Genomic DNA, 24,567 nt, shown 5'->3' on the forward strand with positions numbered 1-24,567 from the left:
GCCAGAGAAGCGTTGGGGGAGGCAAAAACTTTAGCCTTTTGGAAAAACGTGGTGGAAAACAACTGTTTAACTTCACTAACTGAAACTGGGAAAACAAAACAAAAGGCAAAATATGGTCAAATGTTTAATTACATACAGTATTTATCCTTTTTATTGCACTTCCAAGTTAAAAACAAATAGTGCAATTAACTATACACGCATTACATAAAAAGGTACCATGCAGCATACAAACAGCTTAATGCAAAGCAACATCTTCAATTTAATTTGTTTTCGTGTAGCTCAGAGCTGCCTGCAGCTGCAGTAGAAAGAGCAAAACCTGCTTGTGAGCAGGAGATAGTGAAACGAGGCCGTCCTTGCTGACAGAATCTTAGTTTGAAGGCTTGGTATCGCACGTGGTTTGTGTAGCAGACAGTACTGTATGGCCTAAGATTCCTAGATGTCATCTACTTCTATGAAATAAGGTGTACAACTTATACAAAAGTCTTCAGGATGTGTCATTCAATCTAAAGGGGGGCTCTTCTCTGCTTTAGGATTAGTTTTTATTTTTAAGGAAATACTAAAAAACTTCTTTGGTCCACATGACTTGGCAAACTTTGGCGTTACACGGGTACACAAATTGTGCACACACTGGGGGAGCTACACAGGAGTTACATATTAAAGCAGAACCAAAAACATTTGTGGATCGGGGAAAGCAAAAGCTAGAAGTCAACGCTGGGTCTGCGTTTAAGACAAGAACAACTGTAAAAAAGCAGATGTCCAAATAATACAAAAGCATCAATGGCCAGATTAGAAAGTCTTTGCTTTAAATAAAGGGATAGTTGGGCACTGACACCAATTACTGGGATTTCAAATCAAATTTTAAAATGAAATGTCCAATGTAAAAAAAACATTATTGAACAGAGAAGCACCTGTTATTTTCAGCAGAGCAGAGCTGCATTAGCATAAAAACAAACTTAGGCAAAAGTATCCAATCAGTCAAACGGTTAACCGAGTTCCATGTTGCAGACTTCAGCCAAGACAAGCAGCACAACCGGGGCCAAATCAGAGCATTGGGTGGAAACAATGCACAAACAGCTCCAAAAGCTTTTGGTTTCTGTGAGACACAATTAAACCGCATCCTGGATGTGTCATCCAGGAAATGGTTTTCTGGATGAAACACATACAGCCGTGCACACACACACACGCACATACGCACACACAGGGACAACTGATAATCTCATAAGGAAGAGTCTATATGGCTGTGGCAGCCAAAGTGACTTAGCTGCAGAGTTCAACATCTGGTTCCAGTTCCAAGTTCACATTGCTCACTGCAGCAACAGTTCTAGGTAACGCTTGACTGGGAGCTTGTGAAAACTGAAGAACAAGTCAGCATAAGGGCACAAGCGTGTGTGAGTGTGTGTGTGGTTGTCATTCAGTGTTCCCAACACTATTCCAGCAGTGCATGAGGGACAACAGTCTCGTAGGAAAGGCAGAAATTCAAATACGCTCTTCGCAAAAGTAGTGTTTTCACTGTAAGCCGTGCTTTCACGAGGGGAGTAGCACAGCGTATTGTTGCTCCCCACTCTCCCCCGATGGAGGCCCACACTGATGTCTCACGTTGTCAGGGGTGCGGGTCTGTGCAGGGAGGAGGGCGGCCGCGTGCGGGTCACGGAGGTGCTGGTGCGACGGGACGGGGGCAGGAGCGACCACGCTGGTTCCCGTGGGTTTCTGGACTCACTTGCACAACGGACCCCTCGGCCTCTCGCTCCCTCCCGCCGCCCTCGGCCAGCTCCTCCGGCTGGAAAGCTCTGCGAGGGTTTTATTTTCACGGACGGGGGAGCGAAAACAGCCCCCTCTTTGTTTTGGCTGCTGCGCCGCTCTCCCAGCGGAGGCGGTGCGGGGTCCGGAGGACTGGGCTATGGCCTCTCGGGGGCCATGTGGAGGAAGACGGCGCGGGTGGGTGGGTGCTCGGGCGGGTTCTGTCCAAACGTGGGGCCGCTCTCACACGGGGTGCGAGGGCAGCTCCAGGAGCGTGGGCGTCGGCAGGTGAGGGAAGCCCACCTCTGTGCTGTCTGCGATGGTGACGTCTGCGTTGTCCCCTTTGCCTCGCCGGCGATGGGTGGCACTGAAATACGCATTCATGAGCTGCATGATCTCAGTCAGCTGTGACAGAGACAGGGGGGGGAGACAGAGAGAGAGAGGTCAGAGTGTCCAGCTGGCACAGTCACAGCTGGGAGCAGAAGGGTGATGTCAACCAGCTGCTAGAAGCGCTGGATCCTGCAGGAGCTGATGCTGATGCCCACGTGTGTGCATGCTCCAGCACTTAGACTGATTGAGATTAGCAGCTGCTCTTCAGTTTGTTAATGCACCTCTGTACCAAACCATCACTACAGTGACTACCAGGAGCCACTCTTGCAATGTGCTCTGCTGAAACGGTCTGCGAGCTTCAACCCTGACCTACTCTTAAACGTTAACCGGAACGATCTTGCCCTCGCCCTTCAATCCAGGCCATAGCCACCCCCCCCCAGAAATCTGCTCCCTCTGCTTTGCCTACACAGCAACTCAAAACCATGCAAATTCACGTCAGCAATACGAGGCCTCGCGTCCATAAAAGCAGAAGCCTTTCTGTGTTAGCGCTTCACTTTGCTTCAGCGTCCAATAAAAGCCACTTTTGTGCCTCGCGAGAGATCACATAGGGATTTTTTTGTCCCGTGTGGGAAGATGCAAGAAACTCTGCCCCATGAAAGACGAGATTTGTTCTCTTGTGGGAAAAAAAGGTCTATTTGGAAGCGCATCCAGGTTTCTGAGAAATGTTTTGCCTAATATTTTAATCTGACCACTGCAATAAAACGCACCCCCGGTCAGCATTTAATGCCAGGAAGCTTGACCTTTGTGGCTGGCGTGGGGCAGTTCGAGGGCTCCACATTTAGACGCAATTAATGATTGTTTTTAATGTGGGTCCGAGAGCCTGAGGGAGGCAGGTACCATGAGCAGAAAGCATGCTTCTCTCACTAGGCCACAAGGCCGTGCACTGTGCACAAGCCCAATCCTGATTACAGGACATAAACCGTACCTTGGTGGTTTCAAACAGCAGATCCCGATCCCCAGCTGTTATCTTGAAAGTGTTGCTGTCAGATATGCCATAAGAGCAGATCTGGCCGTAGGGGAAGGACTCCAAGGCCTCTGCTTCTCCCTGCCGATACAGAGACACCGATGTAGACGCCACGCCCAGCCACAGCTTCTGCGAGAAGCTCCCTGTCGAGCTCTGCAGGGAGAAAGACTCGAGTGACTTCAGGAACTGAAGACGCAAGATTTAAAATCTTACAAGGAAGCAACACTCACAATATAAAAGTCCACTTCGTAAAGGGTGCATCCAAAGCCGGACCACTGGCGCGCAATGGCGAGGTAGGCGGCCATGCTGTCCCGGCGACTGTACCCGGCCAGGCCTTTCCAACGCTCCAAGATGGCGCCCATGACGGCGGCCGCCTCCTCCTTCCAGCGGCTGCGCAGACGCAGGTCCTGCTCCGCCTTCTGCTTGCGCGCGGCCGCCGCCGCGGCGTGGCTCCACAGCGGCCCCGCCAGCGGGCAGGGGGGCGGGGCCTGCGGCGCGGCCAGGGCCAGCAGGACGCGGGCCTCCAGCACGTGGGCCGGGAACAGCTCGTCCAGGGGGGGGCACGGCGCGTGCGTGCCGAAGTCCCCCACCAGGCACTGGAGCCGCAGGGCGGCCAAGGCCTGCAGGTCGTCCTCGCAGGCCGGCAGCTGGCCGCGCACCACCATCTCGTGGCACTGTGGGGAATAAGCAGGTACAATGCGTCAGTCCTTCTCACCCCACCCTGTTTTATTTTGTCCTGTAACTCTTTTATGGGCGTCCTCGGGAGAAATGCTCTAATGAAGCCAACGCTGGCTGCCTTTTGCCCTCTCTGCTCTACAGCCAGTGCTCTTAGTCACGCTTTTTATACACACTCTTATTGCAATTACAGCCCACGAGACATCGATGACTGCCAAGTAAAAACATAATAATCCAACGAAATGCGAGGAATGAATCACTGCAGGACAGCGATCTCTATCTCGCGGGCCTCGACCCCCCGCGGGGCCGTGTTCTGCCCCATTACCTGCTCGAAGAGGAAGAGATACTCAATGCTGTCCACTGATATGCCGTCAGCGTCCAGAAGGCAGTAGAGCTTGAAGCACAGCTTCCACTGGGATTTGGTCTCGGCCTCTTTGCTGGAGAAGCTGCGAGGGTTAGAAGCCATTTAGTGACACAACAATGTTTGCCGAGTTTCATGTCGACCGTGGTTCAACGCCGTGAGGACACTCGTCTGCTGGGTTTCGCCCCGTCGCCTCATCCGTTACATCAGCGTCACCTTGGCTTTGCGGTGGTTTCCCACTGGGGCGCTGTGTTTGACCACTATCACTACACAAGGTCGCCTCTTATCAAGGACAGTGGATAACATTCAGCATGGGAGCCGGACATGTTGAGATAAAGAGTCTGGAGAGTGACACATTCCTGGTAGACTAGTGTTTAGTGAGTTGCTAGCGTCTGTCTGTTGGGTTTTATTGTGTCTGACGTCTACGCAGTGTCTGTATTTGTTGGTTTTTCTCCGAACCTGGTCAGGACGTCTGCGATCAGAGCGTTGCCCGCGACCGGCTGCTCCCACAGCGCGTTCTGCTCGTACAGCGCGAACGTGTTGTTGCTCTGGTGCAGGCCGAGCTTCTCCTGGATCCTCCGAACCACCTGACGAGGAGACAAACGCGCAGACGGGTTGTTGGCGGACGTTCAGCGAAATGCCGTTAAGACTTCGGATTCGTCTTAAGCAGAAACACGTGAGGGGAGCTGAACGCTCTGAGAAATGCAGCGCTACTAAATACATTAAAAACAAATGTGCCCGGACCTCATTGGCGGTGGTGTGTGAGCTGATGTAGAGCTGGCAGGAGCCCGGGCCAGGATAATGCACGGTGCACAGCATCTCCTGCCGACTCATCAGCATCTGGATCTCCTCCCACGATGGCACGCACTCCCGACACTTGGTCTTCTGCAAAGCCTCGCTGATGAATGACGCGTAGTTGTCCATTTCGGACTCAGGGTTTTGGCTCTGGACCCTGCGAGGGGAAAGCGAGAGTGTGAGAAAGTGGGATGCGTGTGCGGTCACGCCAGCGCATTCAGAATCGCTGGGTTTCGCCAGCAAAATGAGTGTTCAACACTTAGAATGGAGGAGATGTTAATGCTAGTAATATTAACAGTGACTCCAAGTCTGCAAAGTGTTATGCTGTGATTATGGACTTTACATCATCGCTGTGATTCAGCCGAGTTCTTTATTTTCTTTGGGCTGGCAACGCACGAAAGTCAATGAGGCAAGAAATGGCAAACGTTCTCACTGTAGCTCATAGGGTTCTTAAAATGTTCCACAATTCCTCAAACCTTCAAAAGGAGAGGAAAAGTGCAAAGAAAACATTAAAAGAGGGAACGCACGACACAGGAAAAGCTGTTTCCGCTTCATGTGAACTACAGTGGCCCACAGTGTGTGTGTGTGTGTGTGTGTGTGTGTGTGTGTGTGTGTGTGTGTGTGTGTGTGTGTGTGTGTGTGTGTGTGTGTGTGTGTGTGTTCTAAAAGAGGGGACGACACACACTTCGACTGGACCCTGAAGTCTCACACACTTTACAGATTGTGAAAAGGTGTGAACCGGTAGTGTTATGAGCCCAGTCACGGGGGGAAAGTAGGAAGGGAACGATTATAGTACAGGGTTCTGTTCGAGGCAAACAATAGGACCTGGGACCGTTCGAGCAGAATCCAGCGGCATCTCATTCCTACAGATGCCTCGCTCTCATAACTGTACGGCCACAGGGTGGGATTTGTCCTGCTGAAACATAATTAGGAATGTTCCACTGAGTCTCTGTGATCCTTGCTATACTCTCCCTCTCTCACCCCTCTTTGCCCCCCCCCCCCTTCTGTGCCTTTCTTTCTTCTGGCCTACTCTCCCTGACAGCAGACATTCCCTGGGGGTTTCTCAGGGCACTGGGAGAGAGTGGAGGAGGGTTTCTGGGCCCACTGCCCGGCTCCAGTCTTGGCCCTGCCCGGCTGCAACCGCAGCACTGATTCATGGAGTGAGAGAGTGCGTGAGAGCGCCGGGCGAGCTGTATCAAAACACGCTGGCGAGCGAGCGAGCGCCGCGGCGTTATTATGATTCGCCGTCGCATGCGACGGCTCCATTAGCTGCAGGGTGATCCCCAGTGCAAAAACACAGACGGAGAGCGGGTCGACGGGCGCGACAGACGCTAGGCAGAGAATCTGGAGCAGGAGACTGGCGCGGTTATTAGCTCAGGTTTGCGTGCTGCTAATTCGGAACTGCAAATCCAGCCCTAAAACACCGGATCTGTCCAGGGCGGCGCGCTAACAATGCGAAGGCGTGTGACGCTACTATATCTAAACCGGTGGTCACCGACGTCGGCGCCTGCTTCTTGTTTGCCGTCTACACCACAGGTTCTCACTGTTTGCGCGCGCCGCTTAGTCACCTTCGTCTGTCAGATCGACCTTTGACCCCGCCGCATTGTTAAAGTAGAAGGCGCCCCTTTCCGAGGCCTCACCTCTTGAGGTGGAACCTCAAGTACTTCAGCACCGTTGACCCGGGCAGGAAGGTGCAGCTCATGCAGGTGAGCAGCTGCCAGTAGCGGAGGCGCGCGGCGGTGCACGGCGCCGGCGCGTGGCTGGTCTGCTTCACCAGCTGGCAGTAGACCTCGTCGCGGAGCGGCCGCAGGTCCAGGCAGGTCTGCAGCACGCCCTGTATGATGGCGACCGGCTCCCACGCCGACTCCAGCTGCTGCAGGCAGTTGAAGAGCCTCACGGCCTCCTCGCGCACCGAGCCGTAGCCTTTGCCGCTGTGATCTGTGGAGGAGCGGAGCAGAGCTGAGGTGTCGGTGTCATTACTTCCCGCTGTATGAGGTTTACGCCTCCCCCACTTACATGTGTGCTCCAGGCTGCCGTAGGGGAAGGGCAGCAGAGGGGCGTACAGGGGGCCCTGGGTGTACTTCAGTATGGGGTTGTGCTGATAGATGTTCTCCACCTCCTCGGGGTTGAACTTGTTCTCCTAAAGCACACGTGCGTGTAAGAAACGGGACCATTCAACAAACTTCAATGTGCAATCGCTATGCCAGCAGGAAACCCCCACGGCGAGGCAGCGGGGGGGGTGATTGTCTGTCAGGAGGGGGTGACCGGGGTCAACCATCCAGCTCTGGCAACTTTCAAGACAGCAGGAAGGTCAAGTGATGACCCAGCGAGGCGCGCTAGCACGGCCGACACATTATCTTTTAGCCGCCGGTGTCAGTGGGTTTAGCGTGCGTGCGCTTGCGTGGAGCGATGGCCTCCAGCGCCGCAGATGGCTTCCAGGCTACTGCCCTCCAGCACCTGTTGCTCATTAGTAACTTTGCCACCGCTCTGGCTCTCCTCTGACTCTGTGAGCCCCCCCACCAGTACTGACTGGTCTCCCGCTCCTTAGTGGGGCAAAGTTGACAGATTCCTCTCAAGACGTTGGGTCCACGCTGGTGACAGGCTTCTCCGTTTCAGTGAAATCCAGCACCGCAGCATCCCGGATGATGGTCACGAACTGTACGCGCATGATTAGGGTCCACAGGTGGTCCCATCCCCTTTGGCCTTCGCCGCCCGACACGTGCGGCCCTCGGCATGCTGGGAAGGCCTTGCTACGAACTGAATATGAGACCGAGCCCACTGTCGGATCAGTACAGTAGATGTGAAGCCAGTTACTTGTGGATGAGGACATGTGGATGTCGGTAATGACCCTGATTCCTGTATTTTACTCCCACGGACAGCAACAGCGGGTCTAGTGGAACTTCAAGAACTGTAACATGTGGCAGATTTATGACAGACTATTCTCTTTCATGTACCCCCCCCCCTCCTGCAGGGTCAAGGCTAAAAGTGCCTTTTCTCCCGTTGTGGCTAGAACATAAATCTATGCTTTAAAGATAACCGAGCAGCTCTGTTCACACAAAGCCTCGTCTGTTCCCCCCCCACCACCACCTCCACCACCTCCTCTCTCTCTCATTTGTTGAATCTTAATCCCACAATTGCATGAGGGGAAAATACCTCTCCTGCCGGAAAAAGTGTGCCTGTTTATAAAGGTAAGCGAGAGTGTGCCGACCAGTCAAGGGGAAAATCCAAAACAAAGAATTAGAAACACTTTAAAAGCACCCCCCCGTTTCTTCCCCCCATCGTTTTCTCCAAAATACAAGATCGGCCCCTCCCGTCGCAGCAGACAGGGGCAGACGGAGGCAAGCAGATTAACCACTTTCTTTGAGATTAGAGACTCTCGTTGGGAGATTACAGAGGCGAGAGGCCAGGCACAGGACTGCTTATCTGGCTCCGCTGCCTCTCACTGAGCCCTCCTCCATCTGCCAAAAGTGCCCCATCTCCTCAGCCCAGGGGTAGACTGATGCAAGATGAGTCATCCGTCTGCTCAATGAGATTCCAGCACGATATGTTCTCTAGCAACCCCTGGTCTAAAAATATGGCTGCCCTTTATAAACGGGCCTCCTTTAAATGGGAGCAGAAACCCAAAAAGCGAAATTTCCCCGAACACCTTTATCTTTAACGGGTTGTTCTGCTTCAGGAATGTTAAGTTGTGTCTCGGTGTGGCAAGGGAAGATGAGGTCATATCAAAAGAGGAAGGCAAGCAGAGGAACCCTTGAACTCTTGGGCCAATGTTCCCATCTGGTTTCTGTGGTAACAATACAGTGCGTGCAGCCTGGCAGCGGTTTGTGTTATCGCAGGTAGACCCGGTGTCTGGGACCCACCTCGATGTCTCGAATCAGGAGCTGTGTCGGCGTTTCCACCGGAGCTTTGGTATCGATGATCTTCTGGATGGCGCACGCCCAGTGCACGGCCTCGTTGAAGTGCTTGGAGTACAGCTTGTAGCAGTGCTTGCGCCCGTACACCGTGATGCTCCAGTAGCCTGAAAGGACACGTGTTACAGGACTTATTCAGAAGTCAACCTGAATGCATGCAAATGGGGAACAGACGAGCGCAATGGTCACTGCAAGGGACTTCCCGCGTGGTTGACGAGAGTCCCGTATCCCTCTAACTTCCTCTGTTGGTTTCACTGAGGACCGGCGTAGCCTCAGACCACGCCAAAGCCAAACAAGGACAAGTTATTGCGGAGATGAGCTAGGAAACGAGTGTCAAACCCCTCAGCGAGTCTGCTCTTGGACTAAAAGGTGGGATTCCCACTATCAGACACAGCCCAGGCAGCCTGGTTGGATCTGCAGCCCCGTGGCTGATGTCAGGCTTTCCTGTTACGTGACTCGAGGCTACGTGCTGCTCCGTTTCTGTTTCGGGTGCAGTGCAAAGCCAAAAGGACAAGGTTGTATAACTGGGCTTACGCCACTGCTCACGTCCAACTTGACCTGGTTCAACAAGTGTGTTGCACATTAAAAGGAACTAACATGGTGACCAGAAAATGCACAGAGGAAGTCAATAGTTTGTGCAACAGTTGGCTTAGTAGAAAATCTAGAAAAGTCCCCCAAGTTAGTAAGAACTACAGTATGCTTGGGTTCTGTAGAATGAGTTGGAGATTTTCAGTGGTTTGGTGAAACCATAATTCTCTGTACTGATTGACAGACAGAGGCTGCGACATGTTTAAGAACGCTAACAAAAATCCAAGTCATCTTCTGTCTTTTCCCGCACAATTGAATACTTTTCTTTATGCTTCTGCCGAAGATGCTTCTGTTGAAGTTTCAAATGTGAGGTTGTGGAAATAAACGCCAGCCATGGACTGGACCAAATGTAGCCGGGGCTTCCCAGACTTGCTCAGCGTTGCAGCGCCCATGGGAAGGGAAAGGGGACCACAGGACGTCACGAACACCAAAAAAACCCAGAACAACTTCCTAGGAATTTTAGAAAACGTTTGGTCGCTCTAACTGGAACTAGCGCAGGTTTTTACCGGACTTATGCGTCAGCAATGCAGCTATGACAGCACTGCTCACCTGTTTCCTTGAATGTTTGCTTGTCTGGCCAGATGACGGAGCAGAGATTGGTGAGGACCAGAGTTCCCAGTCTGCGGGCTCCTTTCTCCGGTCCGGTGTAGTAGTCGAGGGAGTCCTGGCTGAGCACGAACCAGTAGCGGCGCTGCTTGATCCAGGTTCCGCGCACCTCCCGCAGCAGCCACCCTTTGAATAAGAAACGGGTCACACGATGACTCAGCTTCAAAACAATTACAGGTTTATGCTATCAAACAAAAACAACTACACACTCAAGTCCATTGAGCCTCTTAGCCAGTGCCGCCTCACCATGTATTCACTCAGACTACAGCATGTAATTGTCCATAAAGTTTGAGGTAGTCTGTATGTGACTGCCTCGCTGGGGTTAATAGCAGGGGATAAAAATATAGCCGGTTAATGGCACAGGCAATAAAGTCTGCATGCAGTCGACATAATTACCACTTAAGAGGTTGACAGAGGGACGAATGAAGGGAGAAAGAAAGTGAAAGGCGCTGGAACAGAGCGACGGTCCGAGGCCGAGGGTGCAACACAGTTGTGGCTTCAGGCAGGACGTGGGAACGCCTGCTGATCCTACCGGGCCGAGCTGTGTCCTCCCCCGGGGGTTGGGAAAGACGAGGTCGGCTGTTTCCAAACAGCGGCGAACCTCCTCTGCACTCGAAGCAATGTGGGCAATCTGTTCCTAATAAATATGTATTCCCAGAATAAATAAATAAACCTGTTTGCCAAAAAAGTTTCCAGATGGAGCGGGGCGGATGAGCGAGCGCGGCCGGCGGGTCAGAGTTCACTCAGAGGGCTGGTGGGCGGGTTTGGGGCACAGCAGGACACCTGGACTGGCGCTAGACTGGGAGGGACCATGTGAGGGAGCATGGGGCTGCTTTAAAAAGGGACAATTAGCCCAATATACCTTCAGCTTCCCATCCCGGGAACGCGGCACTGACGCCACGCCGGCATCGCGGCTTCCTGTGCGGTTAGCAAGCTGCGCGCCACCTGCCAGCCAGCGCTCGGCCCGCTCTCGCTCAACGCCGGCTTTCATCCGCCCCGTTCCTCCTCTCTCCCTGCCTTTGTCTTTTTGCTTCAGAGCCCATTTTCCCAAGCGGCGCGACGCTTCCACCGCCTCGCTGCGACTCCGAAATAAAAAATGAAAGACAGAGGAGGGGGCGGACGCTCTGCCTCTCCGGCTGTTTCCTGTTTCGGAGAGCTTCTATATGATATAAGTGGCAGGTTTGAACTCACCATAAACCCACCCAATATAGCCCAAAGTAAAACACCCTGGTGGTACTTAACACCACATCACAGGGGGCAGGATCAAAACCAGATAAATAAAAACCATGAGGTAAGTCGGGCTGAGCGTGCTGAATAGACTGGATGTCTATCAAACAAGATGACTGGGCAAGAGACACAGCTGCTACCTTGACGCCTATCTCTCAGGCACAGGACACCCCACATCTGCATTTGTTTTTGTACCCCTTTAAACAGTGCGATAAGGAGAAGACAGAACCAGAGACAAGGAGCAGTGCTGCGATCTCCTGTGCAGCCCTCGCATGGACCTCCATCTGGATCCCATCTCTCTAGTCTGCTAATGTCTCCCGTGGGGGCCACAGCCCGCCCTTAATTTGTTTCATTCGTGACCTTTGACCTGCCAACACCCTGCCCCCACGAACTCAGATTGAGAAAACTGTTTTTCCCGGAGGATTTCCATCTCTCTACTGAAAGCCTCTTGTTACACTCCAAGCGCTGGATCTTTATTGCCCAGATTTTGAAATGACGCCAGGCCGCGAGTAAAAGGCAGCTCCGGACGTCGCATTGGCCGCTTTGGGGGCCAATGAGAAGCCCCGCATCATGTGCACACTGAGCTCTTCATTGGAGGAGTAAATCAACAACAGTATGTCAATAAAACCACGTCGACATCTCTATCTGTCAGCGCTTCATCAGTTCTACTATTCATCCTCCACTCATCAGTCTATATCTGCACTGTTGGTGGCCTATTTTAGATGCTGGGGCAATGCTTGCCCCGTGTAGCCTGAGGATGCCCTGGAAAAAAAAAAAAGGTTTCAAAGGCCCTAATGCAGTGACCCCTGAACACATACTCTTGTGCAGTAGTACAGAGAGAGACATATGAGGGATTAGCCAGCACCCTGAGGTGTCCTACAGTCTTCAAGGATGGGGGTGCGGTGCTCAAGCTGAAATCAAAGTGACCATATAGTCAGTGGCCCAAAGGAAAAGAGCCGTTCTTTGTTTGGGAGGGAAAGCAACTCCAACAGTAAGACAGAAGCAGCCAGGGAGGGGGCGCGGGCCAGAGGCGCATGGTAACTGCTGTCAGAATTAGGCAATCAGACTGTCGCCTGTCCAAACAGGACGTAACTTATCCAAGCGCTGGCATTTTCCTGCTCCCTTCAGTAGGAGAGCGGAGAGGGTGGGGGGTGGGGGGGGGGGGCGAAAAAAAAAAGAAAATCATACTGAAATATCTTATGAGATCATTACTCAAAAGCATCGGACATGCCGGTAGCTATTCTTACATGAACGCAGCGAGTGGGGGCGGGGAGCAGCTGTGGTCCACATGTGGTCAGAGAGGGGCTGGCTACATGGCGACAGCACAGCATGGAGCTGCGACAGTGCTTATTAGAAGACAGTTTAGGTAATAAAAGACACAGTGTGTCTAATGAGACAAACAGCAGCAGCACAGCCCTGCAAGGACTTCATTTAATATCAGAGGTACAAGATGAGGCTCCAAGTAAAGATGATTGTCCAGCAGCAATAATAAAGTGATTAAGTCTGTAAAGTTTGTATTTGTTTAAGAAACTGGAACCAGTAACATGAGAGGATTTCCCTCCACACATATAGAGTTTTCTAATTGAATAATCAATCCAGTGTTTTAGAAGCATGACAATCAACGCTACAGCTGAGCACAACAGCTGGATGCATCGGTGCAAAGCATTAGAGGTTAGAACTGGCTCGCAGGTTCCTACGACGGTCCCACTCACCTTTGACCAGCAGCTCCGGCTCGTCCTCCAGGCCCATCTTGGCTTTCTCCATGATCAGACTCTTCATCTCGTCGGACACGTCGGGGACCGCGTGCCTGCGCGAGAACGACAACGTGAAGGTCTGCTCCTCTCTCTCTAGACTGGAAGTCTTCAAGTCGGGCCTGAGCCGACGTCCACGCCCCCCACACCCCGACCCCCCGCTCCAGCCTCCTGTGTGACACCATGCCAACTACAGATACTCCTAGTTGGGGGGTGACATGTTGGGGGGGTGGGGGGTTGACTGGAAGGTTTTCCGTGAATATGCGTCTCCCCAGTTGCCCCCCCCCGCCACCGCGGACGGCTCGTCTCCCTTTTATCACTTCGACCGGCGAGTCGAGCGGGCGACTGAAAATAAACGTGACAGAGAGACGCCGGCCGGACTCGCAGCCAGCCAGCGCTCGTCAGGCCGAGCAGTTCAAGAGGTCACAGACTGGGATAGTTAAAGATCAAAAACATCTGTAAATCAGCCGACCGCTGTTCTTTCGCTCTCTGTCCCCTTTAATGCCTCACAATTATTCCCTTCTAGCGAAAACATCATTTGATCCGGCCAAATTCGGACTTTGTACACATTATCTCAAGCCAGAACTTGAAGCTTTTATCTCTCCCTCTCTTTATTTTTCTAATCACTTGTTTATCTTCCCTGTTTCCTTGGTCTAAGTATCATGTAAACCAAGGTGACGAACCCTTAGCTCCTTCCTGCATCCTCCTCTGCATCATGTCTCAGCAAGTGAATCGAGCCCATCCCCCCAGAGATATTTGCCCTCCGGTCACAGACTCCTTCGCCAGCAGATTTATGTCGCTATTGATCCGATAGTCCGGAAGGTTCCTCCTCACGGAAGGCAGCGATAATCAATAAGTCTGAATATAATCCCCTCTGCTTTGTCTCATCTTACATCAGGGGAGAGGCCACGTTTTTAAGTGCACACTGGCCTGAACCTGTCTGCAACACTATTATCCATACACTAAGTGATTGGCATTTCTAATTCAAGCTTCACACACACTCACTCGGACGCCTGGAAATTCTATACGCCAGGGCCGTTCCAGGGCATCATCACAAAGCAGAGGTGAGAAGGACAGAGTCCGAAACCCGTCACGTTACACCCAGACGCTCAGGCCGTTCCACTAAGCCTGCGGAGGCCCCGCATCCACGGAGCCCACTAAAAGGCATTAAAATAAACACAGAAATGTGAGGACACCTCTTATTTGAGGTCGTTAATAACTCCCGCTACATAACGGAGACATGCATGCAGACGGGCCGTTAGCTGATACGCTGCCCGAATGGGAACAGGATTAGATCTATAGTAGAGAATATAGACTGCTGTGCACGGCGGGGGGTGTTTATGCTCAACAGCTTGGACTATTGTTTGCAAATGACTGCATCCAAAATGTCAAGAACAGTACGAAAAGGTTATAAATAGTTAATAAATCTCAATTTAATATCTGATATTTTAGAATATTAAATCTTTAACATACGAATCACAAGTGTAGGCAACAGTTGTTCTTCTCTTCCCGTAACTGAAAAAGTCTCATGTTTAATCAAAGGACTTTTGTTAGTACCTCTTCCAAATGGGACCAGAACAAAGGTCCAAACCCGGATTCTGACCTTTAGCAGGACAAACTAGCTTGACCTTCAATTTCAATGGTGGTTTAGCTAAATCAGTATAAGCATTGTGTCCAAATAGTGGCTGACGTCCAGATTTCTCCTTCGAGACCAGGCCGGCGTCAAGTGCCACGACGAGATTCCTAAAATCTATTTCTCATCATTTAATGGCGACTTCGTGAACGTGTGATGACACGTTTACCAACAGCCCACTGCGGCCCGCAGCCACCGAGAAGCAGCCCGCTTCCTGCGCTGAACGCAAACACTCTTTGATTTGGACACTTTAACACGCGACATGATTCAATCCAACTTGTTTTCCAGTCACATTACAGTCTAAAGTGTAACGGTATAAAATATGCCTGACAAGTAAACTAAATGTTGTACAGTTTGTGGTAAATATTTGGAGGTTGCTGATGTGGGGGCTCTGGCTCTCCACAGCTGTGCAGCAGCCATACAACCCCCCTCCCCCCAACGCTCCCGCCCCCACATTCCCAGAAGTCCCACCAGAGGCCGTGACGATGAGGCCTTTAGTGGGTGACTTCCTGTGGCGTGCAGGAAACAATTTGACATGGGGATTAGACAGCACGGAGAACAGAGCAGGGGGAACATCCACAGACGGCGCTCCCCTCCCCGCGTCTGCCTCTCATCAGCATCAGCAGCGCGGAGGCCGAAAAAAAAAAAAAAAAAAAACGATGGAGCCGACGGACTCGTCCCGCTCCGAACGAACGCTGGCTGCTCCGTGACGTGACACGTCGCTGCGTTTGCCTGAAAAGGGAAAGGCGCAGCGCCGGGAACAGGAAAAACACCCTCAGAGTCATTTGTTTATGCAATTTAAGAAAATATGAGCAGCGCTAGCAGCGAGAGGTAGCACATGAAAAACATGCTGGCGGTCCCACAAAGTAGACGTCAAAGAAAGATGAAACCGGTTTCTAAAAAGGATCAAAAAGATCCATAAAGTACGAATTACAACCAATTTTACTACTGTAAACAGCATTAATATTATTAATAACTTTTACTAGTTTATGTTGAATCTGAAAAACCCTACTTACTTACTGCAGTAACGATTAAACAACATTAACATTTATATAAAATCAGAATCAGACGTGTCTTCAGTTAAAGCGAGCTAATCTGTGTTCAGGTTCAGACTTCCACAGAATAAAAGGAGGTCACCAAACTCCATGTACGAGGGTGTGACGCCCCACCCAAACAGGTGCAACAAAACTGTCAGGAGGCCCCAGGAGTTGTTCATCAAGTTCTTTAATGGGCCTGTGTCACTTTGAGGTCAGGAGTCAGTGTGTGTGTGTGTGTGTGTGTGTGTGTGTGTGTATTCTTTTCCTACGTGAGGAAGAATCGATTTTAAAACCAATGTGCTAGAAATTATCCAGGATTCCTGTTCTGTGAATGCAACATCACTACCTAGTCATTGCATTGGCCCCTGAAGCTGAGTATGTGTGGGTTAATAACTATGTGGTGTACAAGGTATTGCAGACTTTTTCCCACCGTCTATGAATCGCTGGGCAGCAGACGCACCAGAATGTTGAAAATGAGCAACAGTGTGGGAAAAAAACGCTTACATCAGCATCTGTTCGCACTTATCACCAGGAGATCCTGACAGTGACCAAAGCCCCCAACTATGCAGGCATCAACAATTCAGTGGCAAAATACTGCAAATCATGAATTACGACCATTAAGTAACATATAATATAAACACCATTAATTGACTGATTGAGGGTTTTTGTGTTTGCTTTGAATTGAACAAATAGACTAAATTATACTCTGGCAGAGTTGGATTATGTGACTAATTTCCTGTCATCAGATGTTGGTGAAGGCCACACTGTCTAAAGCACAAAGTTAAAGCTAAACTAAATAGGGTCATTGTATTGTCTGTAGTCCCTTTATGGTGACAAATTCCCCCAAGTATCAGCAGAACAATGGGTTGATTAGTTAGTGATGGTTTGTCTGGTCGTAGCTGCTGGACCGTCATGTAATTGATTTCGGTTCAGGGTCCAATCAAAAACGCCAAGAGTCTAATTAAAGGCAGAAAAGCAGCGTCCTTGCTCCTGGGCTCGGATGACCGCAGTGGAAATGGTGGAGACATAGAAACGGGTCGCTCTCACCGCAAGAACCTACCCGGTTACAAAGCTGACCCCTGGACGGATGTGTCACTGAAATACTTGGAGCTTTATCTGATGAAAAGCCCAGATGGGTTTAGAACAACCTTCGAGCGTATGACCTCAAACTAGCCGCCTTCGCTGCTGATGACCCGCTCCCGTGCTGCGCAGACAGGACAGCTGCAAATCAATGAAACATCTGAGCCGGCACCAAGGCTAAACAGCATTATCTGAGACCAGCCTCCGTAAAGTGGGTCATAATGTAGCACTAAATAAACACAGTTTCTCTTTGTAGAAGTCCAACTCTCTCTCGCTCTACAGACCCCACCCCCTCCCCCACAGTGCTGTGCATGGGCTGGCTGCAGGAGCCTCTGGCTGAAGCTGGGCTGGTGGGAAAATGGGAATGTGGTGATTAAGACTGGGCCTATATGACCTTCCAGCTAAAAATACGCTGTTTATTCAAGACCACTGCCAAGAAGCTCTGGACTAGGCAGAGGGGAGGGGGAAAACTTTGAGAAAGTAGGGAAAGGTGTGTGTGTGTGTGTGTGTGTGTGTGTGTGTGTGTGTGTGTGTGTGTGTGTGTGTGTGTGTGTGTGTGTGTGTGTGTGTGTGTGTGTGTGAGAGACAGGAAGTAAGTGACTGAAAGAGATTGTGTTGCTCAGCAAAAAGATATTATGATACAGAGCTTTTTCCCCTTCTTAAAGTTGTCACTGTCATATTGAAACGCGTACAGTGTCCACTGGGGCTGTGATGGTTGGACGGTTGACAGACAAGCCGACGGACACTCACACAGGCCCTTAGCAGGGGCCCACTCCTAAAGCGTCTCATGCACAAACCTGCATGCTGCCCCATAGTGAAAAGCATTCTGAAAGCGAGACCCGCCGAGCGACGGCTGCCTTGAAAACCTGGAAAAACGCAGACGTCCTCAAGTGCCCACTTGTCGCTCGGTACAGCTCGTACCCTGCTGTGCCTCGCCCCAGCAGCGGGAGAGGGGACCTCGCAGTGAAAGTGGAATGAATAAATAGTGACGGTGATGTAAGACAGATCTGAGGGCAGTAGGAAAGAGAGCGGGCTTCACTTGGCACTGAGAGAGAGAGAGAGAGAGAGAGACACACACACACACACACACACACACACACACACACACACACACACACACACACACACACACACACACACACACACACACACACACACACACACACACACACACACACACACACACACACACACACACACACACACTTCAGGACAGTTGATGTGCTAAATGATTAATAAAGATAATACCGTGCATGTGTCCTGCAGCATGCTAGTGTAATGTGTACGCAATTAGAAGACACACAACATATAAAACTCAAGTCTGGAGGACTCCTGCAATGGTGCACACTCAGATGTGTGTGCGTCTGGTGCCAGTGTGTTTAAACAAAGGCGGGTTTATCTGCCTCTCTAACCACATCAGGCTCTGCTGCGTGACAAACTCTCGGAGCACTACCGCGTTAACCTCCGTCTGCCACAGAAAACAAAGATCCCCCATATTCATCACCCTCACATCTTAGCCGACATTTAACTAATGCTCGGGATTAACGTCTCCATCTGGGCTGATTAATTCAATAGGTCGGCAACGCAGAGCATAGATCGGCCTGATGATGATGGGATGATGGGACTTATCGGGACCTACACTGTAGCCGGGCCTCCCTGCAGCTGAACTGGCCAGGTAATGAAGCAGCAAGCTCACGAAGCGATGATTGCAGAGAGGCATTTAACACACTCCCTTCAGAGTCACTTTATTATGCCATGTGGCCTCGGGCACACACACACACACACACACACACACACACACACACACACACACACACACACACACACACACACACACACACACACACACACACACACACACGAGCCACACCTTTTCTGGGTGTGCTGCTGAGGTAGGACTGAGTCACCAAGTCCAGCCAGTCAACCTCGCTTTACTTCCTCCTTTCCCCTCGCGCCTCAACAGACGGCACGTCCTGTACGAGCACGCTCCCAGAATGGACGCGGACCCTCTTATTTGCATCTGGATCTTCCGATAGTCCTGCACGCTGGGCGCGACGTGACTCACAGCCCGCTGTCTCCACATGAGCAGTGGAGATTGATGGGTGCAGGGATGATAAGGCGTGAGTGAAGCAGAGCACGCTCACTTTTAAAGCACATGATCATTCAAATTTAGATTTCTATGAGTCGCACAGTGACTCTCAGTAACTGACCCCTCAGCGGTTTCACCCTCTGGCCTTGTAACTAGCAAATTGATTAGATTTAGTGGGACTTGAATAAAGTTAGCCAGATATACAGCTGTGATTGGGCACAATTATCTAGGTTGAAAACGCTTCACTGGCCATAAATAAGAGCTGAGGCAACATTTGATGGGAAAAAAGTCATAAGACTTAGTGAAAAAACATGACCGTTGAAAGCACCACAATCATTTATTGATGCCAGATGATCTGTACATGTACATGTGACTGTACCTTCTGCATTGTGTGCATATGGGGACAGGCACATGTGCTGGGGAAGCATGTGAGAGGCCCATGAGACACAGGACATATATTACAGAGGAAGTGAGAAAATCAAGTGATTGGGCCTGTACATTCTCACAGACCTGCCTGAGGATAAATACAGAAATGCCCAGCACTCAGAGGAAGTACACGAGTGAAAAAGGAACCAATGCTTCCTAAAATTTTGGGGACGGGGAAAGAAAAAAAAAAAAAAAATCGATGTCTCTCTCCTTACCCGTTTGTTCCATTGGCTGTGTGAGCTGGTTGAGAAACAGTCACCTCCGTTGGACTCTGTCAACAGAAGAAAGAGGATAGGGTAAACAGATGATAATGCAACACTTAGCGCTAGTCTGTCCCCAGGACTGGTCCGCAGGCCGGAGAGATCGCTCAGCAGCTTGCCTTCAGTGGGCATGTTACATTGGAGCACGCAGCCGTTCCTGGCAGCCCCAGCACATAGCTGCTCTGTTCCTGTAATGCTTGGCTTTCACTTGCAAGGGGTGAGCTGGTGGGGAGAAATATGGCATGCAAAACGGCCTCATTTAATATAGTAGTGGGGGAACAGAGGAATCTTTTGTGCCGGAGCATGTGCATCCCGACCCAGACTCGCGCTCCGCACTTTTTCCTGAGAAGGCTGTTAACCTAAAAGCAACCTTGATCCTGGACGTTGCACTCATAATGGGAACAGCTGCGTTCCTCCTTTAATCCATATTCATTTTACAAGTTGCTGGTAAATGCTGTTAGCTCATTGGGGAGAAGGGAGTGGGGCACGGAACCCTGTGGGCCGTTTAAAACAGCACCTTGTATAGTGAAACATGTGCACTAATGATGACCGGCCAATGAACACAGCCAGATCTTAATTACTCTAAAGGTCAGCAAAGTTATCTTTACAGCAAGTCAGCTCCTCATATCACATTCCCTCATTCTTGAATGGGATCAGTTGGTATATGTACGATATTGCTCCTGGTTGACAAGCAGAACGATGGGAGTGGACGCTTCCTTGCATTGGCACTCTGGCCCCTGGATTCCCGACCTGACCTTGGAAATCCCCATGACACATCGCTGTGCCTGTGCGCAATATAGACCCATTCCTCGGTGAGCAGGGCGGCGATGTGTGTCCCCGCGGCCGGACTTGTTGTCTCTGTGGGCCACAGCCTTGAGCCAGCACCTGTGGCCCAGCTCAGGGGTGGTGGCCTACCTGAAACATTATCCAGGTCAGCCCTGGGCCCCCTCACGGTTCACGCCACACTTTACTACTAGGCAAACTAGCCTAAGTATAGCCCTTGCCCTGCAAAAACAGTCCACTGCTTCTTTTTGGATGGCTCAAAATAACAAAGAAAACATGAACTGTAAACGTATAGGCCGGTGCGGAAGCCGTGTTATATTTACATTTGGAGGCAAACGGGGGAAAAATGGGAGCGTGGATAATGAGATCTGATTAATATTTAACTCAAGGAGAGGCACTGTAAAGGCCAAACCAGCAGAGAAAGAACAGGTGAACAGTGTCAGGGTGTGGACGGTCACTTCCCACCACGGCCTGTTCACTATGAATGATTCAGTCAGGCCAAAAAAGAAAGACTCAGACAGCCTGCCTCGACTGAAAACGACAAACCAATACAAGTCACATCAAAAATTACAAAGCTGAAAATCCCTGACATGACGAGTAAACATCAATGCACCAATGAGTCATGGCGATCGGGTTAAAATATTTTGAGGAATTCCCCACAAAGCGTGACGATTTACGGGAAAACAGCTCCTCAATGGCGCTAATGGGTTGTGGGATGAGGAAGAAGGATAGCGTGCAGTGCAGCGTCCTGGCAAAAGCTCCCCCTTTGGACAGGCAGGGGATGAATCATTCCAGACCGGAGAGGAGAATGCAGGGAAAGAAGTCGTGATGTGTTCGTTCCATGGCTGACTTCCGCTCTCGCTTTTCCCTCTGTCTATGCTCGCTCTCTCTCCCTTCAGCTCTCCTGGGAGGCTGAGTAACTAGGAGGAAATGCTTTGGCTCAGCCAGTGTCGGCCTGAAGACCAGATGTGTGGCCTGGAGGTGGTGAGGCGGAGATGCAACGGAAACCAAATATAAACCGGCGTACCATGACACCTTTGAAGACAGAGGGCAGCAGTGGCGGCGAACGGGACCCGCTGCTCGTAGCAGGCCGGGCAACAGGACGCGCTGCGGTTCAGAACTGCGTCGGGCCGAGGAGGTGGCGCTCCGCTGGCGAACGCGACTTCACGTTGCATCCAAGTTGAATAAAGTTGCAGTAGGAAACATGGAAAGAAGAGAGAATGACGGATGTGCTGTCCTATAATTAGTGCTCTGCTGTCCCTACACTGGAGGCATTCAGCTCGGGGTGACTGTTTGGGCAGCTGTTGCAGAGCAGTTTCTTTGAATTAGGCCTGTAAACACGGAGGGAAAGCGCTCGGCGCTCCTAAGTGCTAAGCCTACACAGGCGTCAGCACTGACTCACGATTCCAACCTCAGGCGAAACAGTTTTGGCGGGGAACAGTGTCACATATGACTTAAGTCCTGTGGATGCTACACATCATGGTACATCCTCTGGCAACATGTGGGGAAATGTGGGGAGGATTATGGTGAAGGCGATGGATGATTTAAGCAAGGGAGACTCCAGATCTGTGGGCTACTGTGGTCATCCCTGGCAGACGGACAGAGGCCTGCTAAATGGGGTATTTCTGGATTAGGAAGCCCTGCAAACTCACATATACACCCAGGGAGGTCTGACCGGCTATGGTAAAATGTGGTATCAAAGCTCTGGACAGATTGGAGCTTTCTGGGTAAATGACCGAACTTCCCTGGGAATGATTCTAGAGTGTAATCATGTCCATAGCCCAAGGTGTCGACCAAGAATCACTGACCCAGTTAGCCAGGCCTGGGTCAACTGATAATATCTGTAACACAGATCAGGAGCAAATGGCCTTTGTGGAAGTCAAATATTTACCTGCCAGCATCAAGATATCAATACGCTCAACATACGTTGGAGAATTTAGCACAACCAAAGAAGCAGCTCACTTACTGGCTTGCTTAAACGCGGCCAGTTGAAGAATTCAATAAAGTGATTCCTCGCATTAAGTAAGTAATCCGATTACCTGAACAGGCCCAAACCACAAGATTAATTAAGGCGAAACGGCTCCAAGGGGAAATCTATTAGTCATAATAATAGAGGCAGACTATTTGTTTTTATGGCTGGGAGCAAGTCAATATATATTTATGAACATTCATGACCGAGAAATCAATGTAGTGGTTCCTTCTTTAGAATAAAAAGCTAGACACCGAGTTCACTGAGCTTGGCTTGGCACATCAGTGTTTCCAAACTAAGAGACAATGTCCTACATCCTAAACACTATCTGCTCACGCATGTGTTCAAGTTTATCAACAATGAGATACATAAAAGTAACGCTGGGCTTCGTTTACGACAGTAAGAAAATAAGGTTGTCGACATCGGCCACCCTTTACGTTCTGTATATGAGCTATCTTTCAGAGGGCGTTGAAGTAGGCCAGAGCACAAACCCTCAATCAAGGTCATCTTGCAGAATCTCTCCATGTCCAAAAATACATCTGCACTTCAATAAACCAAAAGTAAACCCATCCACAGGAAGACAATGCTGTGCACGGAACCATACTGCAGGCTGTAATTTAATAAGCGTTCTGAGCGAGTCACAGAAAGGGGGAAGCCTCTACTGGTACATGCTGCAAGGATCTTGTTCCAATAGTGAATATGAAGCACGGTTGTGTTCCTGTGACCACCGGTGCGCAGGCAGATGGTACATTATGGCCAAGGCAGGGATGTTTGCCTAGGAAAATAGTGCAACACCTCCCGGCCTACCCCTGAGCAACAGATGCTGCTCTGATGCGATACCTGCTAGAACCGAACGTCTGTCGAGCTCGTACCTCTGTGCAACATATCGGTCTCCAACGTTTTCATGCAAATCCCCTTGGTGCTGCACTGGTTGCTTGCAAAACAGACAAGCAGGATGTGCAAGTAATGGTTTCAGGCAGTTTTGTTTTGTTGCACGGGGGCCTAAAGGCTAAAACATAATCAGGAAGTTCAACATGAAGAAGAAATCAGATGCTTGGGGGAATTTCAGTAAGTATGAGGCTGGAAAGTACTTAAAGAGTTGTACATTGGGTCCTACAGAAAGAGCCTACCTCAATCCAAGGCAACAATGCCCCCTCACAAGCGGGTGGACAATGCTGAACTCTCTGTGCCCGATCAGATGACTAACATTACAGCGAATACAAGGGCTGCGAGTCTTATTTGCAATTGAGCGAACAGAGGCGAAACACACAGGGTCGCTTCAACGCGATGGGGTTTTGCAGCCGGGATCAGAGGGGTTTTGGGCCACTAGCTCTAAGAGCATGCGAAGCTAAGCGTCCAATCAGGCAGCAGCAGTGCATCAGCGATGGAGTCAGGCAGATAACACAGTGGACAGATAAGATGTGGGCATCGCAGCTTATAGAGACTCAGTATGTGGGTCAGGAGCACAAGATGCCGCTGATGGTTCCATTTCAAAAATAAAAACTAATCATGTTCTTATCAGTGCAAGAGTATCTGCAGGAAGCTGATTATTTCTGAAGATGAGCCTGTATGTATGACGTGTTATGATGACGTACATGGCACCTGCTATAGTCATATACATTATAGTGACACTTAAAGCATTCATCCGCGGAGCACTGTCTAGTGCAGGTGGAGTTTTTACCCGTCCATTGGGAGTCAGGTCCTCCTTGTTGCGCAATTCAAGAGACTCTTCCTCCTCTTTCTCCCCATAGTCCCGTCCGAGCAAACGGAAGCCCTTCCTGCAGCACAGAAACCAGCAAACCACTTGCAAAGGCATTCAAATCGGGTTAGGCGAGTCGCTTTCTGCTCTCCAGGTCGGTGAAATCAACATTCACGGTGCGTCCTGGGCCGCCAGTAACTCCAAGGTTTGCGTGAGAGCGCACGGGAGTCCGTCTCCACAGACATCCAGCGAGGAGGAGGAGGATGGGGAGCATAAGCCTAATGTCTGACGAAGAAGACGCCGGGTCGCTGGTGAGTGACAGCAGTCATATTCCAACAGATCTGCTTCAAGGAAGATCCTCCGCGTGCGCTAAACTCCAGTAATTTGGCCCACGACACCACACTGTGCGTGTTTCAACAGTTCCACACAAACACTTAAAACCTCAAGAGCCCCGGCGAGAAACCGGCGCTGAGGTTGAGTCCTGTGAAGTTTGGCTTTACTGCTGCTGCTGGTGGTACACAAACGCCTGTAGTACGCGCCGCTCTATGAAGGATCGACTGTCTGACTGGAGTTTGAACAAAAGCGT

General features: G+C 50.5%; 1 protein-coding gene across 2 annotated transcripts; it reads right to left on the reverse strand.

Moving 5' to 3' along the window:
• Positions 1 to 111: 111 nt before the first annotated feature.
• plekhh3 (pleckstrin homology, MyTH4 and FERM domain containing H3) lies at positions 112 to 24,567 on the reverse strand. 2 transcript variants are annotated; one of them, XM_029158054.3, is made up of 13 exons: positions 23,964 to 24,567; positions 19,486 to 19,541; positions 12,967 to 13,061; positions 9,971 to 10,153; positions 8,783 to 8,940; positions 6,939 to 7,062; positions 6,563 to 6,860; positions 4,872 to 5,079; positions 4,587 to 4,714; positions 4,092 to 4,212; positions 3,322 to 3,765; positions 3,053 to 3,244; positions 112 to 2,142 (listed from the first exon to the last, which is right to left on the reverse strand). In XM_029158054.3, the coding sequence occupies exons 1-13, from the start codon at positions 24,096 to 24,098 to the stop codon at positions 1,981 to 1,983; spliced, it is 2,304 nt and encodes a 767-aa protein (XP_029013887.1). In that variant the 5' UTR covers positions 24,099 to 24,567; the 3' UTR covers positions 112 to 1,980. The 2 variants fall into 2 exon arrangements, with proteins under 2 accessions (XP_029013887.1, XP_029013888.1); XM_029158055.3 differs by lacking the exons at positions 12,967 to 13,061; positions 19,486 to 19,541; positions 23,964 to 24,567 and adding an exon at positions 12,502 to 12,943.

The sequence above is a fragment of the Betta splendens genome, chromosome 8 (assembly GCF_900634795.4).
Source record: "Betta splendens chromosome 8, fBetSpl5.4, whole genome shotgun sequence".
Taxonomy (NCBI): domain Eukaryota; kingdom Metazoa; phylum Chordata; class Actinopteri; order Anabantiformes; family Osphronemidae; genus Betta; species Betta splendens.